The sequence below is a fragment of the Misgurnus anguillicaudatus genome, chromosome 12 (genome assembly GCF_027580225.2).
Source record: "Misgurnus anguillicaudatus chromosome 12, ASM2758022v2, whole genome shotgun sequence".
In the NCBI taxonomy this organism is placed as follows: Eukaryota; Metazoa; Chordata; class Actinopteri; order Cypriniformes; family Cobitidae; genus Misgurnus; species Misgurnus anguillicaudatus.
The window spans coordinates 27,741,122-27,755,380 of NC_073348.2; the positions used below are offsets into that span (position 1 = coordinate 27,741,122).

The 14,259-nt window shown below is 36.4% G+C and overlaps 2 protein-coding genes across 2 annotated transcripts; both read left to right on the forward strand.

Moving 5' to 3' along the window:
- The first annotated feature begins 1,274 nt into the window (after positions 1-1,274).
- On the forward strand, positions 1,275-7,630 carry htatsf1 (HIV-1 Tat specific factor 1). The gene is made up of 10 exons (XM_055208446.2): positions 1,275-1,428; positions 1,972-2,139; positions 2,248-2,464; positions 2,564-2,611; positions 3,090-3,244; positions 3,859-4,022; positions 4,099-4,195; positions 6,016-6,105; positions 6,677-6,814; positions 6,968-7,630. The coding sequence occupies exons 2-10, from the start codon at positions 1,972-1,974 to the stop codon at positions 7,253-7,255; spliced, it is 1,365 nt and encodes a 454-aa protein (XP_055064421.2). The 5' UTR covers positions 1,275-1,428; the 3' UTR covers positions 7,256-7,630.
- Positions 7,631-7,723: 93 nt separating this feature from the next.
- LOC129446932 (uncharacterized) lies at positions 7,724-11,596 on the forward strand. The gene is made up of 4 exons (XM_055208447.2): positions 7,724-7,888; positions 9,628-9,818; positions 10,017-10,370; positions 10,504-11,596. The coding sequence occupies exons 2-4, from the start codon at positions 9,629-9,631 to the stop codon at positions 10,545-10,547; spliced, it is 588 nt and encodes a 195-aa protein (XP_055064422.1). The 5' UTR covers positions 7,724-7,888; position 9,628; the 3' UTR covers positions 10,548-11,596.
- The last annotated feature ends 2,663 nt before the right edge of the window (positions 11,597-14,259 follow it).

Consider the following 14,259-nt stretch of genomic DNA (forward strand, 5'->3'; position numbering starts at 1 on the left):
AGCCTCCGGAGGTCGCATTTCTAGGCTCCTTACGTCATCAGTATGTCTTATTTCAAAATATTAACAATTATAACGTTGACTACTATTCTTAGTTAATCGTAAATTGTTGTAATTTGCTATTGACTTGCGATTGTAATGCTCATTTAACTTAATTAAACCGGGCTTGATGACGTATGCAGCCTGCATATGCGACCTCCACAGACTGCAGCCTTTGGATTGAGAAACGGCCATAATCAGCTTGTTCGACTTTATGCGGCGCCGCAAGAACCGACAGCCGGATGACGTCAAAGTACCACGAGAGCTAGAAGAAATTAGACATCGTATGATTTCTCAAATCATTCTCGCGGTACTTTGACGTCTTCCGGCTGTCGGTTCTTGCAGGGCCGCATGAAGTCGAACAAGCCTATGCTGCGTCCGAAACCGCCTACTACGTACTATATAGTACGCGAAAAGCAGTAGGCGAGGCGAGTAGTATGTCCGAATACATATGCTGCGTCCGAAAACTCAAGGCAGTGACTCGTTGCCTCGCTGCCTCATGAGGAAATGACTTCGGAGGCATGAAGGTAGCTCAGAGAAAGACTTTCGGACACACTTCTAAGGCAGCGTGTTTGAAATTTAAACAGAGAGCGCCTTTGTGATAACTAATCACATATTTGAAAACTACAACACTAATTTCTCGCTAGAAATGCAATTAAAAGGTGTAAAAAGTGAAAATATACCTTTATTTACACTAAATTGGTGGTCCAGTCGCGTCCTTGGCCACCATTTTATTTTTTCGAACTCGACCGGACTCGACCAATCACATTCTTAATGTACGTCCACGCATAGGTATCTAAGGAGACAGGAAGTAAACCAAACATTGAATTCGGACATGCCTTGATGCCTTGCTGCCTTGGAAAGCTGCCTCAGAAGGCAGCAATTTAGAGTTTTCGGACGCAGCCCTAGTATTCGAAAAACAGTATGCGAAAAGTACCCGGATGACCTACTACTTCCGGTTAGATTCTGCAGTGTGCATACGATGGACGCTTCACTATCCCATGATGCCCCGGACGAGGAGTTATCCAACGAAGAAGAAGAGGCACGCTGCTGTTTTCGCGCTGAAATAACATGACGTGATGACGACTTATGTCACGTGATGTAGCAACATGGCGGATGTAGTACGTCCGAATCTCATTCATACTACCAGGATTCATACTATACAGTACCTACTGTTTTAATGCCAAGTAAGTAGGTACTTCATCTAATTCAGTACCCACTATACAGTATGCGGTTTCGGACGCAGCCCTAATGTTATCGAGTGGAACCATGAGGCCGGAACTATACATGTGAATACGACAGTTTCATTCCGGAACATTTTACGCGGTGCAGTTGCGTTGCATTCGGAAGTGTAAAATTAAACGTTTTTGTGGTTCAGCCGTTTAATTAAAGGTAGGTTGTCTGTGTTTTTTTTTTCTTTTAACAAACTTTATTCATCATTACAATTAACTCAGTTTATTGAAGCCAAAAATGCGGTGCCTCTGGTCTTTCAGATCAACATAAGAGGATTAATGTGGGTCATTTAACATTAAACGTGCAATAAAAATAGCTGGATTCAGTCTCGTTTATATTACTGTGTCCTACAATCATCATCATGATGTGATGTAAATAAAACATAATGCTGTGGTACATATATAGATGACCACATACTGAACGATTAAACTTTACGTGTATAATAGTAAATTGCATATTCTTAGTAGCCTAATGTCAGTGTGTTCCACAAGCAGGTTCCCCCTTTATAATGTTGTCTTTAAAGTTCATCATTATTGTTTTATTTATAACGATAAAATAAGATTTCCTCTTTCCCCTCACAAATTACAGCTTTGCGAAACAGTATTGTTCACCTTAACAGCATCAACTAATAGAAATGTCTCTACAGCAGAATATTGAAGTTTCTGTTATGTCTCTATCACTGTCTCGTGTCGATTTCTGTAGATGAGTGGAGACTCGGACGGTAATAAAGAGTTTCACGAACAGCTTCGTTTGCAGCGGCTTTACGAACAGAGGGGAGAAGGAGGGAAAGATGATCCATACACATATGTGGATCCAGAAGACGGAACTGTGTATGACTGGGACCATGAAAAGCGAGCTTGGTTTCCAAAGGTGAACTGGTGCTGTCCCTCATGCGTATACATCTAAACTTGTTATACGAAAGTGATAATTCAAAGAAGGTCGTCTGTTGGTGTTCACTTGTCATTTCTTTCTTTCTAGATAAATGATGATTTCATCGCAGCATATCAAGCAAGCTATGGCTTCAATGAGGACGGGGCCCCTGATCCAACTGTTGCAAACCCTCCAGACGAATCATCTGCTGCCAAACCGGAGGAATCAAAGAAACAAGATGAACCAATAAAACCAGATGAGAGCTCAGACGAGGGCAAAGCTAAAGAAGGCACCCAGAAAGGAGAAAAGAGAAAGGCAGATCCAGGTATGCACAGGCGAGTTGTAATGAATAATTTAAGAAATCCATCATGCATTATTATAATTGTCAACAATAATAACTTTGATTGTGTCTTGTATTTTACAGGCTGGTTTGAAGTTGAGCAGACTAAAAACACAAATGTCTATGTGTCAGGTAAACTGTTATATTTTATTATATGTGTCATACATTTTACATGTATATTTGTAGCAATAGCCAACATAAATTGTATGGGTCAAAATGATTTAATTTTTAATGCCAAAAATCATTTTGACTATAGATCATGTTTCATAAATATATTTTGTTAATTTCCTACCGTAAATATATAAAAATATTTTCACTAGTGTATGTGTTGCTAAAGTGATTTTCTCCATATTTTTTTGCACCATCCGATTCCAGATTTTCAAATAGTTGTATCTTGGCCAAATATTATATATCTTATTTCTTGTTAAGATTTATAAATCTCACTTTTAAGAAAATTGACCTTTATTTGTGAGTCACATATTATGTAGAGTTGAGTTGCCCTTAAATTGATAGTGATAGTCAATGATCAAGTTGTAAATACTGGTGTGTCTCCCTCTAGTGGCCAAACTGGTTTCATAATTTGTTTCATACAATTGTGCATTTTTCCCAGGTCTTCCTCCAGACATAACCCCTGATGAGTTTGTAGAGATTATGTCCAAATGTGGAATTGTCATGCGTGATCCGATTACAGAGGAATATAAAATCAAGCTCTATAAAGACAAGCAGGGGAACCAAAAAGGAGATGGACTTTGTTGCTACCTAAAGGTAAGTCATTATATTGTGATTATAATACACATAATTCAGTGAAACTAACTTTTTTTGCTGTTCTACCTTGTACAGAGTTGCTACATGAATTTTTTTATAAGTGAACAGTTTATTTCATATAAATACCTACATACAGTATTTTACAAATATATTCATATAAATGGAAGTAAAGCAAATTTTGGTGTCTATATTGATTGTGTGTTTGAAAAAGAGAGATTTAAAAAAAAATGGTTGGATCACTTTTTGGTGTCCAAAAATGACACATACTAAGTTAAAAACTGTGTTATTGAGCCAATAACCATTTCAGATCATAGCCCAGTACAAATGACATTTGATTTGGGGTTGGATCCGTGTATGAAGTATTGGAGAATTAATGTTTCATAATTGACAGATGTTTATAAAACCGAAGAAGCAAGGTCAGAAATAATGGAATATTTTTTTGGAACAAAGTAAAAGCTACAATAAGGGGGGAAATAATATCTATAGGAAAAAAGTTAAAGAAAGACAGACTTAAAAAACAAATAGAATTAGAAACTGAAATCAAGAGATTAGAAAATGAACATGCATAAAGTGGAAAACAAGAAGTATTTAATAAAGTGTGTTTCCTCTCACAGAAAGAGTCTGTGGCTCTTGCCGCGAACCTCTTGGATGAGACCGAGATTCGGGGTTACAAACTGCACGTGGAGGCAGCGCGATTTGAGCTCAAAGGAGAATATGACGCCAGCAAGAAAAAGAAAAAGAACAAAGACTATCGCAAGAAACTCCAGCAGCAACAAAAGTAAGAAACTGTGTGGTCAATCCTGACACATTTTACAACAATAAGGTTGCAAACTAACACGCGAATCTGATAACAGGCAGCTGGATTGGAAGCCGGAGAAGGTCGGGGAGGTCCGCAAAAGATATGAAAAAGTTGTCATCATTCGAAACATGTTTCATCCCAGCGACTTTGAGGCAAGAGTCAAATCAAAACACACAGATATCAGTGTCCTTGAAATCATTGAAAGTTTGTGAATCTGGGGAAAAAAATTCAAGGCCCTTGGAAGTTTTTGAAAATTTGCATACATGGATACAGATCATTGAAAGTGCTTGAATTCATTTTATGCAAGAAGTTTTCTGGAAAAAAATCTATATAATTTTACCTGTATAGTGTAGAATAATATCATAAAAACTCTAGACTTTTTAAGCACACATGCTAAATTGTTCCCTTTAAATGCTTATTTCTTCTGTATGCGAATGTTAATTCATACCAAAATGCTTTTTTGCATAGTTGTGTTTGACACATGAAAACATCTCGGGTTACGTATCTAACTGTTGTTCCATGAAAAGGGAACGAGACGCTGCGTCTTCCTTGCCATACTTCCTGTGTCCCTGTAATGCCATCTTTGGCAATATTTCAGATAGCGATATACTTCCTGGCTCCCGCGTCACCCTGTCTTTGTCGTTAAGCCTCACCATTGGTTGAGTTTGATATACACATTCAGATGCACTTACCCCCTGGAAGCGTCCCTAAAGTGTCACCGCAGTGACGCAGCGTGAGTTCCCTCGAAAGGGAACTGTAACAATGTATCTTAAAAGGTAACATGATGTAACCTTGCTCTCACTTGTAATGTGTCCCCACATTTAGTCCTTGAATTAGAGGGTATTGGACCTGAAAAGTCCTTGAAAGGTCCTTACATTTTAAGGAACCCTGAGATATGCCCAAAGCACACCGCAACATACTACAGATGTTAGTAAACAGAAAATGTTTAAGTTGCGGAAATTGAATGCTAAATATGTGTATCCGCATAAAAATATCTCAAACTTCCTTTTTAAAATACCTTTGTAGAAACCACATATATGGTGTTTTTGTTTATAGTTAAGGCTAAGCTCAGCCTTTCGCTGGTATTCAAATTACAGTAAGTATAATGAGTGTACTTTAAAGCTACAGCATTATTTAGTTACTGTGTAACGTGTCAGAGCAAACAGCCGGTCTGTCTGCATTCCTCAAGTAGGTGTAACTTGGGGGAGAGATGCGAGCAGGAATGCAGGTGTGTATCTGCAATTGAAAGCTCATCAGGGGTTCACTGACTTTAATTGCGTCTAATGAGAAAGGCTGGTGCCCAGATTCATAAACTATGTTTGTGACTAATCTTCAACCCCTTATAATAAAAACTATGGTTGATCTAAGTTTGTAAGCTACATTGAAAGAAAATTTAAGGGTTAGACACACCTGCTTGATGAATGCTGTGGTTCATATTTTACAATACAAGTAATTGAAACTATGAGATAAGTTTCAGAAGAAAGTATATGAGAACAAGTTGAAAAGTATATTTTAGCTTCTTAAAGGGATAGTTCACCCCTAAAATGAAAATTTTGTCATCATTTACTCACTTTCATGTTGTTACAAACCTGTATCATTTTCATTGTTCTGATGAACACAAATGAAGATATTTTCAGAAATGTTTTTAACCAAACCATTTGTGGACCCCATTTACTTCCATAGTATTTTTTTCCTACAATGGTAGTGAATGGGGTCCACGAACTGCATCTTCCTTTTGTGTTCATCAGAACAAAGAAATTTATACAGGTTTGTAACAACATGAGAGTAAGTAAATGATGACGAATTTTCATTTTTGGGTGAATTATCCCTTCAAAAGTTCCCAAAGATACCATTCATAGATACATTTGATATCTTTCTACAAATTTTATTTAACACAATTAGATCAAAAGGTAGAGCAAGTGCCATACACACCAAACGTTTTGGTGATGTATTTTGTTTATGATGTATGCAGGAGGATCCTTTAGAGCTGAATGAGTACAGAGATGACCTTAGGACAGAATGTGAGAAATTCGGCCAAGCGAAAAAGGTCATCATTTTTGATGTAAGTTTTCACAATTATTAAAGGAACATGCCCATATTTTCGGAATTTAGCTTATTTACCGTATCCCCAGAGTTAGATAAGTCCATACATACCTTTCTCATCTCTGTGCGTGCTGTAACTCTGTCTGACGCAGCCCCTGCTAGCTTAGCTTAGCACAAAGCTAGCAAACTGCTCCCAATAAGTGACAAAATAACGTGAATATTTTCCTACTTATGTGTTGTGATTTGTATAGTCACACTGTGTACAAATTACGCGTTATTTTGTCACTTATTGGGAGCAGTTTGCTAGCTGGAGCCATTCACTTCCAGTCTATGTGCTAAGCTAAGCTAGCGCGGGCTGCGTCAGACAGAGTTACAGCATGCATGGAGATGAGAAAGGTATGTATGGACTTATCTAACTCTGGGGGATACTGTGAATAAGCTAAATTCCCAAAATATGGGCATGTTCCTTTAAACCTATCATGAATTTTTACCTTTTTGTTTTATACTCTATGTGCCGTTTTTATAGTAATTTACTTTTGAAGCATCTCTCGCTTATGATCTGCTCTTTACATCTTTTCGTTGGGAATCAGAGGCACCCTGACGGAGTGGCCTCCGTTGCTTTTAAAGAAACCGAAGAGGCGGATGCATGTGTGGCGGCCCTCAACGGACGCTGGTTCGGAGGGAGGCAGCTATCAGCAGAGCTATGGGATGGTGTCACCGATTACCAGGTAAAGTACTGTGCTAAATAATTAATATGGGACAAATGTTGAGCTAAAATGTGAGAATTATACGTTTTTAGTCTGTTTGGATTTGGAAAACAAGGAATAGCGTTTAGGTCACATGGACTTAATGTAACCATGAAAGACTTTGTGTCTGGCCAGGTTGAAGAAACATCTCGAGAGCGAGAAGAGAGACTGAAGGAATGGTCCAAATTCCTGGGCGATGAGAATGCGGCCAACCAAGCCGCAGCTGATTCTTCCAAAGCGGCAGCCACGCAAAGTGCAGAAAATCAAAATCCCACCACACAAAAAGCAGCAGAACCGTCCCAACAGGAGGAGCACGCAACAGGAGGAGAACAACAACAGGAGGGGGGCAAGAAAGAGGAGGACGGGGGAGGAATGGAATCAACCGATAGCAGTTTAGCAGGAAGTGATGACGAGGATGAGTAGATGTGGATAAACAGAACTTGCTCAATATCCCATCCTTATAAACACTCAGTGCGCTCAAAACCAGTCTGCTTTGTTTTTACCTGTTAACCTTTACTGCTCCCGTGATATGCCTGTGCATTCGACATGTCAGAATTTAGAAAATCGACTGTAAATAGTCATTTCGTTGCTTCCTCATTGTCCTTTATGCTTATCTATCATTATGTCTAATCAATTGGAACTTTTGTTAATAGTTTTATAATAAAAAAATTGTGATCACATTATTTTTTCTTGCATCCATGTTTGAAAAAGATGTTTTCATTTAATAAACACTGCATTTGATTTGTTGAGTTGATATGAAGAAAGCAGTATTTCCATTAAAAGCTTAATTCCCTGTAAGCTGTGTGATGTTATCTGACAGAGACCTTGTTTAACTTGTTAGAGTGCATTTCTAAGCGTTCATTCAAGGAAGTACATAACATTTGGCGTTTAGTTTCGCCTTGGGTTTAGTTTTAGTAAGTTTGCTGTCTGAATGTGTTGCGGTTCGGTTCATTTTGTGGCAAATTTGTTTCGGCAAGCAAAATGCGGCACGTGTCGGAGATTTGATGTTATGTGAATAAAGCAACAGTGCAGACCTGCAGCGGTACTACAGCAAACGTGGGTTTCATTTTTATTATTTACAATAACTTCGCTTTACATTTTTTACAGTTTGGGATTTTGTACTAATGTCCACAGACTATTCTTTGTGTTTTCCAAGTGATAACTTGTGATACGTAGTTTCTGATAACATTGCAAAAAAGCTTATTAAAACTGTACACTAGCGTCAACATTTCAAAACCTTTCATAAAAGTCGTGAAAATGTTTAAACAACACTTGTTCTTGTCTTAAGACAACTTTGATGAACTGTCTTTGATACACTTTAAATGTTGACTATATAGTACATTGTTGTGTTGGAAGTTTTAATGCGTAGCCTAATAGACGTGTATTACAGGCTAAATCTAGTTATGCGAAGTTTGATTTCAATCTTTGACATGATCTTACTCAGTCAATATTAAAGATATCAAGGTTATATTTACACAAAATATTCTTTACATTGTGTAAGATGATTTTATTTTATTAAAGCGCAAAAAGTACGTTAGCTTGTTTTTTTACAGGCAGGATCACATAAGTAGCCTATCAGTATGCTATAAAGTAATTCAAGGTTTGCTGGTTTTTTACCGTGACATTACAAACGTTTTGGTCAAAGATGTAAAATAAAAATTAAAAGATTTTTTAATTATTTAATGTGTTTCTACAAATGTCATCTTTTTAAATACAAACTCAAAAAAAAGACTGATCAGTTTAATGTAGGCTATTGTAATTATGTGGCAAATTATTACATTATGTCAATGTAAAAAGATTTTAGTTACATCCAACAAACATGATTAGATACAGCTATATTGTAATAATTTTACTTGGAAATGTGCCACATAGCCTACATTAAACTGATTAGGCATTTTTTTTAATACAAACTACCAAGAAGAACTAAATGTTTAGACAAAAAAAGTTGGCTTGTATTTGCATCACCAAAATATTTTTTGCGGCTTCTATTTATAGTATGTATTTCGGATGTGTATTTTTGGATGCTCTGCTGCAACTATTGTATCTAACTCTTACAAACTATTGACAGGCAAGGCTTAAAGGAACAGTTCACCCAAGAATAAAAATAAAATGTCATCATTTTCTCACTTTCATGTTGTTACAAACCGGTCAAAATATCTTTGTACTTTAAACACGAAGAAAGATATTTTGAATCATTTTCTCACTTTCATGTTGTTACAAACCTGTAAAAATATCTTTGTACTTTAAACACGAAGAAAGATATTTTGAGGAATGTTTATAACCGAACTGAGCCACATTCACTTCCATAGTAGGATTAAAGAGTACTATGGAAGTGAATAGGGCTCATGAACGGTTTGGTTACAAACATCCCTTAAAATATCTTCCTCCGTGTTTATCAAACCAGAGGAATTTATGCAGGTTTGTAACATGCGAGTGAGTAAATAATGACAGAATTTTCATTTTTTGATGAACTATCCCTTTAAGGCTAGCTCTAGATTAAAACACATATCTCAGCTGCCTCAACTGAAAATAACTCGCACTGACGTATCTTTAAGTATGCCAGTGCCAATGATTTATCTCAAGATAAACACCAGTAACGTATTTTTAAAAGGCATGTTTATAAAAGATGCTTAAACATCTTAATTTAACTAAGGCCTAGTCCTGGCTTTAGCTAAGCCATGTCTGTGAAACCAGACCTTAAAGTTTCAGCTGCATTGAGCATTACACAATATGTACCATATATAGGCTATTATTTAAAGTGCTATACTAACTAAAAAATGTCTTGTGTAACTTAGAATGATGGAGGACAGAAGGTTAGAAACGTCAGAGGAGAAAAAGTGTAAAGATCCTCCTCAGCTGTTTACCTACTATCAAGGCGACATTAACACTGCTGTGGATGAACACTTCTTCCGTGCCCTAAACAAGGCCACCATACCAAAAGACCTGAGCACTAAAGCCAAAGACAACAACAGGACTTACAAATCTGGTGTGTTGATCTATCTATCTATCGGGGTCCTGGGTCCATTAGGGGCCTTCAAGGTGACATAAATTTATTTAAAATGAAACAAAAAGCATTAAAATAATATAAAACTAAAAATCAGCATACTCTTTTTGGTTATTTTTAATGGAAATTTAATCCGTTTTATGCTCTTATTTATTTAAATAAATGCTTTCCTTATTACAGATGCCCCCCAATCTTCGTGGTCTTACCCTTACAACCCGAAGCTGTCCCAGCTGACATCCATAGACAATGTACCTCAGTCCCAGGGGGTAATTATGAATCCCCCAGGATTATCATCGTCATCGTCTTCATCGTGGCTTTCCAGACAGAGCGCAGGTTTTGAAGTTCCTCACATACTCTACCCACAGCCTCCAGCTTCTGAGAGCAGCTCCAACTCTTACCTAAATCTCTTACAAATGGATCGGCCAGCCGGGGGCATCATGATCTCACCCTTTTCCAAATCAGATACTAGGCCAGATTGGAGTGCCGGCACAGCCTATAAAGACGTACCTGGAAGCAGGATCGGCCTAGATTCAGGTACTTTAAGATATGCCATTGTTAACATTTCATTCACATGCATCTAATGCAAGTGGACAAAGAAAGTTCAGCTGAAATTGCAATAATGAAATAGATGGACAAGACTTAGATGTGTTCATCTTGTGTTTTTCAGGTGTGCCCGTCACAGAAGTCAGTAAAGATTTGTACTGGTATTGAAGAAGTGATTTCTGGCTCACAACAAGAAGAAATGCCATTGTTCAGCATAAGACTGTCTTATATATTATGTAAGAGTGCTGTGCTTTGGACATCTGACAGAGTGACTCAAACAATAACATTCATGGTGTCAAATTCCTTAGAGATTAATGGTAGTTATTTGCGTCTTATTGTTATTGAGCCATAAGTGACTCAGTATAAGCTAGCTTTAAACTTATAAGAGATCTGAAATGGTTCACTTCTCGGGTGAATGGGAAATCTATTTATATCAGGATGTGCTATACCAAAAACAGTGACTTTATATTTGAAGATAAAAATTGTTGTATATAATATTCTGTGTTTTGAAATAAAACATTATTACTGTACACTTTTTAATTTCTATGTGTAAGAAAAATTTAAAACCTAAATTACAACTGTCTTCAGAGCACAAAACACAGAAGTTCAAACGTAGTTTGAACACCATAAATTATGATTTTTTTCATTGATAACTATTAATATAAAGGCAGCTATTTACACTAAGTAAAAATATAGAGATATTTTATTTACTCTAAATGACAATATCAGCATTTTCTGAGCTATATGCTTTTTATCAAACTATCAAATTATAAAATGATTAAACTTCAATAAAAATAGTGTAAATTAGAGTTGCGTGGATATTAATTTTTTTCACCAATAGCAGATTATTCAGACTGATATTGTCCGATACTGATGACGATAGTTTGGTGGATATATTAACTTGCATTCATTCATGACAAATAATATTCTATGTTTTTTTATTGCATTTCCTGTTCTTTCCTGCATTTCCTGTTCTCTTTTGATTGACAGGATATATTGGCCATGTTTTTGGACTGTTTTTAAACTATTGGTCGATAGTGTGAAAAATAGCTTTTATCGACCGATAACGATTATTGGCTAGTATTGGTGGATCTCCAGTGTAAATAGTTATTTGTAGATTAACAGGGTACAATAATATCACAGAGTGTATGATTATATTTATTTAAATAATTAAATGGATGCTGCATTAATAAAAACATAAAGACCCTTCATACCACGACCCATAACTCTACCCAATAAAATACTTTTATTCTCAAAAAACACTTTTCAAACATTTTCTTAATTTTTATTGAAAATAAATGCCTTTTCCATGTGATATGTGATAGTGACACACACCCGCACGGCGTGCGCGCACACACACACACACACACACACACACACACACACACACACACACACACACACACACACTGTGGTATCATATCATCTGGAAATACCACAAGTCTTAGCAAGTATTCGTGTAAACACATTTAGTTATGTGTTAAGTAAACAGTGATTTAAAAACAAAATCTGTATATCATCCGCGCAATACTGTAGGTTTTAAAGGGGACATTTCACAAGGCTTTTTTAAGATGTGAAATAAATATTCTGTGTCCCTAAATTACGTATGCGAAGTTTTAGTTCAAAATATCATATAGATTGTTTATTATAGCATGTTAAAATTGCCATTTTGTAGGTGTGAGCAAAAATGTGCCGTTTTGGATGTGTCCTTTAAAATGCAAATGAGCTGATCTCTACACTAAACGGCAGTGTCGTGGTTGGATAGCGCATAGGGGCGGTATTATCCCCTTCTGACATCACAAGGGGAGCCAAATTTCAGTGACCTATTTTTCCCATGCTTGCAAAGAATGGTTTACCAAAACTAAGTTACTGGGTTGATCTTTATCCCATTTTCTAGGTTGATAGAAGCACTAGGGACCCAATTATAGCATGATATAGTCTTTTCATGATATGGCCCCTTTAAAGTGACAGCAGCCTATAAAGACCTGATGCTGGCGTAATTGATGGTAATCAAATAACAAAATACAGCTTTAACAAAGAGCAGTCTAAATTTATTTATACAATGTTATTTTACATTTAATTATTACATTTCTGTATCTTAAGCAGCACAACAGTTTTCAGCATTGATGATAATAATAAAAAATGTACCTGAGCAGAAAATCAGCATGATTTCTAAAGAATCGTGTGACACTGAAGAATGGAGTAATGCTGATGCTGAAAATTCAGCTTTGCCATTATCAATTTGTAAAAATAAAACATTTACTTATTGTACGATGTGTGGAGGGAGACATTTAATATACTATTGCACACCCACCAAGATGCAAATTATATCTGTCTTTTGCATTTTAGCTCTCCTAGGTTTTCTGCAGGTCATATACCATATACCGTATGCCAGACCTCTACACCACTATCTTACCGTATCTCTTAATCTGTAATCTCCACTCTCCAGTGTGTGTTTTTATAATAGAGATGAGGGGGTCTGAGATATTCACAAAGCACCTAAATAAAGATATAAACGTCCACATAATAAAATTGACAAAACTCTTAGCAGTAGTCTTAACCATACGGATGTTATCTTGCTTTTGAGCTGAACCAGCAAATGTAGCCTAAATTAAGCTTTTTACTCAGCAGGGGCTCATTTGTAGATTGCTGAAAAAGCAATTGGTATCATTTTGTTACAGTAGGAGGACACAATACATGTAGTTACTGTATTTCAGCAAGCTACTTTTTTAGTATTGATGCTTTGGCACAAGTTCTCTCAGCCATCTGCCCAAATTATCCTTCTCTCTTATAAAACAAGTAAATGAGGGCTTATGCCAAAGAAAACAGATCCATTCTATCTCAATCTGTTTCTCCTAATCAGTCAACATGATTAAGATACTACACTACAAACAGGTTTTTAAATATGCAGTTGTGTGCAAATGTTAGATCACCCAAGGCTAGTTAGAACCATAAAAGTGTTGTGTTTGACTTCCATGGGGATGCATGTATTGAATAAATGTACATCTCAAAATTTAATTTAATAAAATTTGCTAAGGGTGTCTGCTACATGCCCTTATGTATGGTGCTTCTTTCCTCTATGCTGTCTTGGACAAATTTAGGGGCAACAGGCTAAAAAACACAAAGAATTAACCTGTTATAGGGAAACATCTCAGTTACATATTATGTGCTTTTTCTCTACAATCTCCGTTGACCTTCTATCAACAAACTGCGGTATTTGTTGGTGTAGAAAACAAACTGAGTAACAGCAGAATCATAGTGGACAACATCGCCTCTATGTGGTCACATTATGCAATTGCATTTCTATAAATATGTTAAATACAGGTGCATTATATTGATGTGGACCAGAACCTTCACCCAGCTTTATCCTTCACGCAGAGAAGGTATAATTCAACAAAACATCCCCCCAGTCGGGTCATATTGAGCTGCTGCTGTTCCTCCTGACAGCAAATGATTTTGGGACCCCCAAAATTTTGGGTGTTTATTAAACACAAAGTATTCGTTGAAATAAATAAATAAATAAATAATGTTATACATGTATATAAATATATATTTTATACATAATGTTTTACCCTGTAGTTTCAAATTGTAGAGGGTGTCATACAGCTATTAGCCAGCTGGTGTCAGTATTTGATCAATTTTTAAACAACTTGACCTCGACTCCACTCATACTAACGTTATAAAGCAGCAACTGTAATGTTCCACCAGCAGATTATTTTCCAATATAACTTATCTTACGAGTTTATTGGCAAATAAATGTGATAAATGTAAAGTGTCTGCATTTTACATTTATAAGTTTCATTGCATCACTGTAAAGGGACAAGAAATAATAAAGAAATAATTCAATAAAAAATCTCATCATACACTTTGTTAGATTAAG

What these genes read in the sequence shown, in the direction of transcription:
- htatsf1 (XM_055208446.2), top strand. Translation starts at nt 1,972, where the DNA reads ATGAGTGGAGACTCGGACGGTAATAAAGAGTTTCACGAACAGCTTCGT. An exon ending in AAACTCCAGCAGCAACAAAA is followed by an intron (nt 4,023 to 4,098) that starts GTAAGAAACTGT and finishes ATCTGATAACAG; the next exon opens with GCAGCTGGATTGGAAGCCGG. An exon ending in ATGGTGTCACCGATTACCAG is followed by an intron (nt 6,815 to 6,967) that starts GTAAAGTACTGT and finishes GTGTCTGGCCAG; the next exon opens with GTTGAAGAAACATCTCGAGA.
- LOC129446932 (XM_055208447.2), top strand. Translation starts at nt 9,629, where the DNA reads ATGATGGAGGACAGAAGGTTAGAAACGTCAGAGGAGAAAAAGTGTAAA. An exon ending in CAACAGGACTTACAAATCTG is followed by an intron (nt 9,819 to 10,016) that starts GTGTGTTGATCT and finishes TCCTTATTACAG; the next exon opens with ATGCCCCCCAATCTTCGTGG. An exon ending in CAGGATCGGCCTAGATTCAG is followed by an intron (nt 10,371 to 10,503) that starts GTACTTTAAGAT and finishes TGTGTTTTTCAG; the next exon opens with GTGTGCCCGTCACAGAAGTC.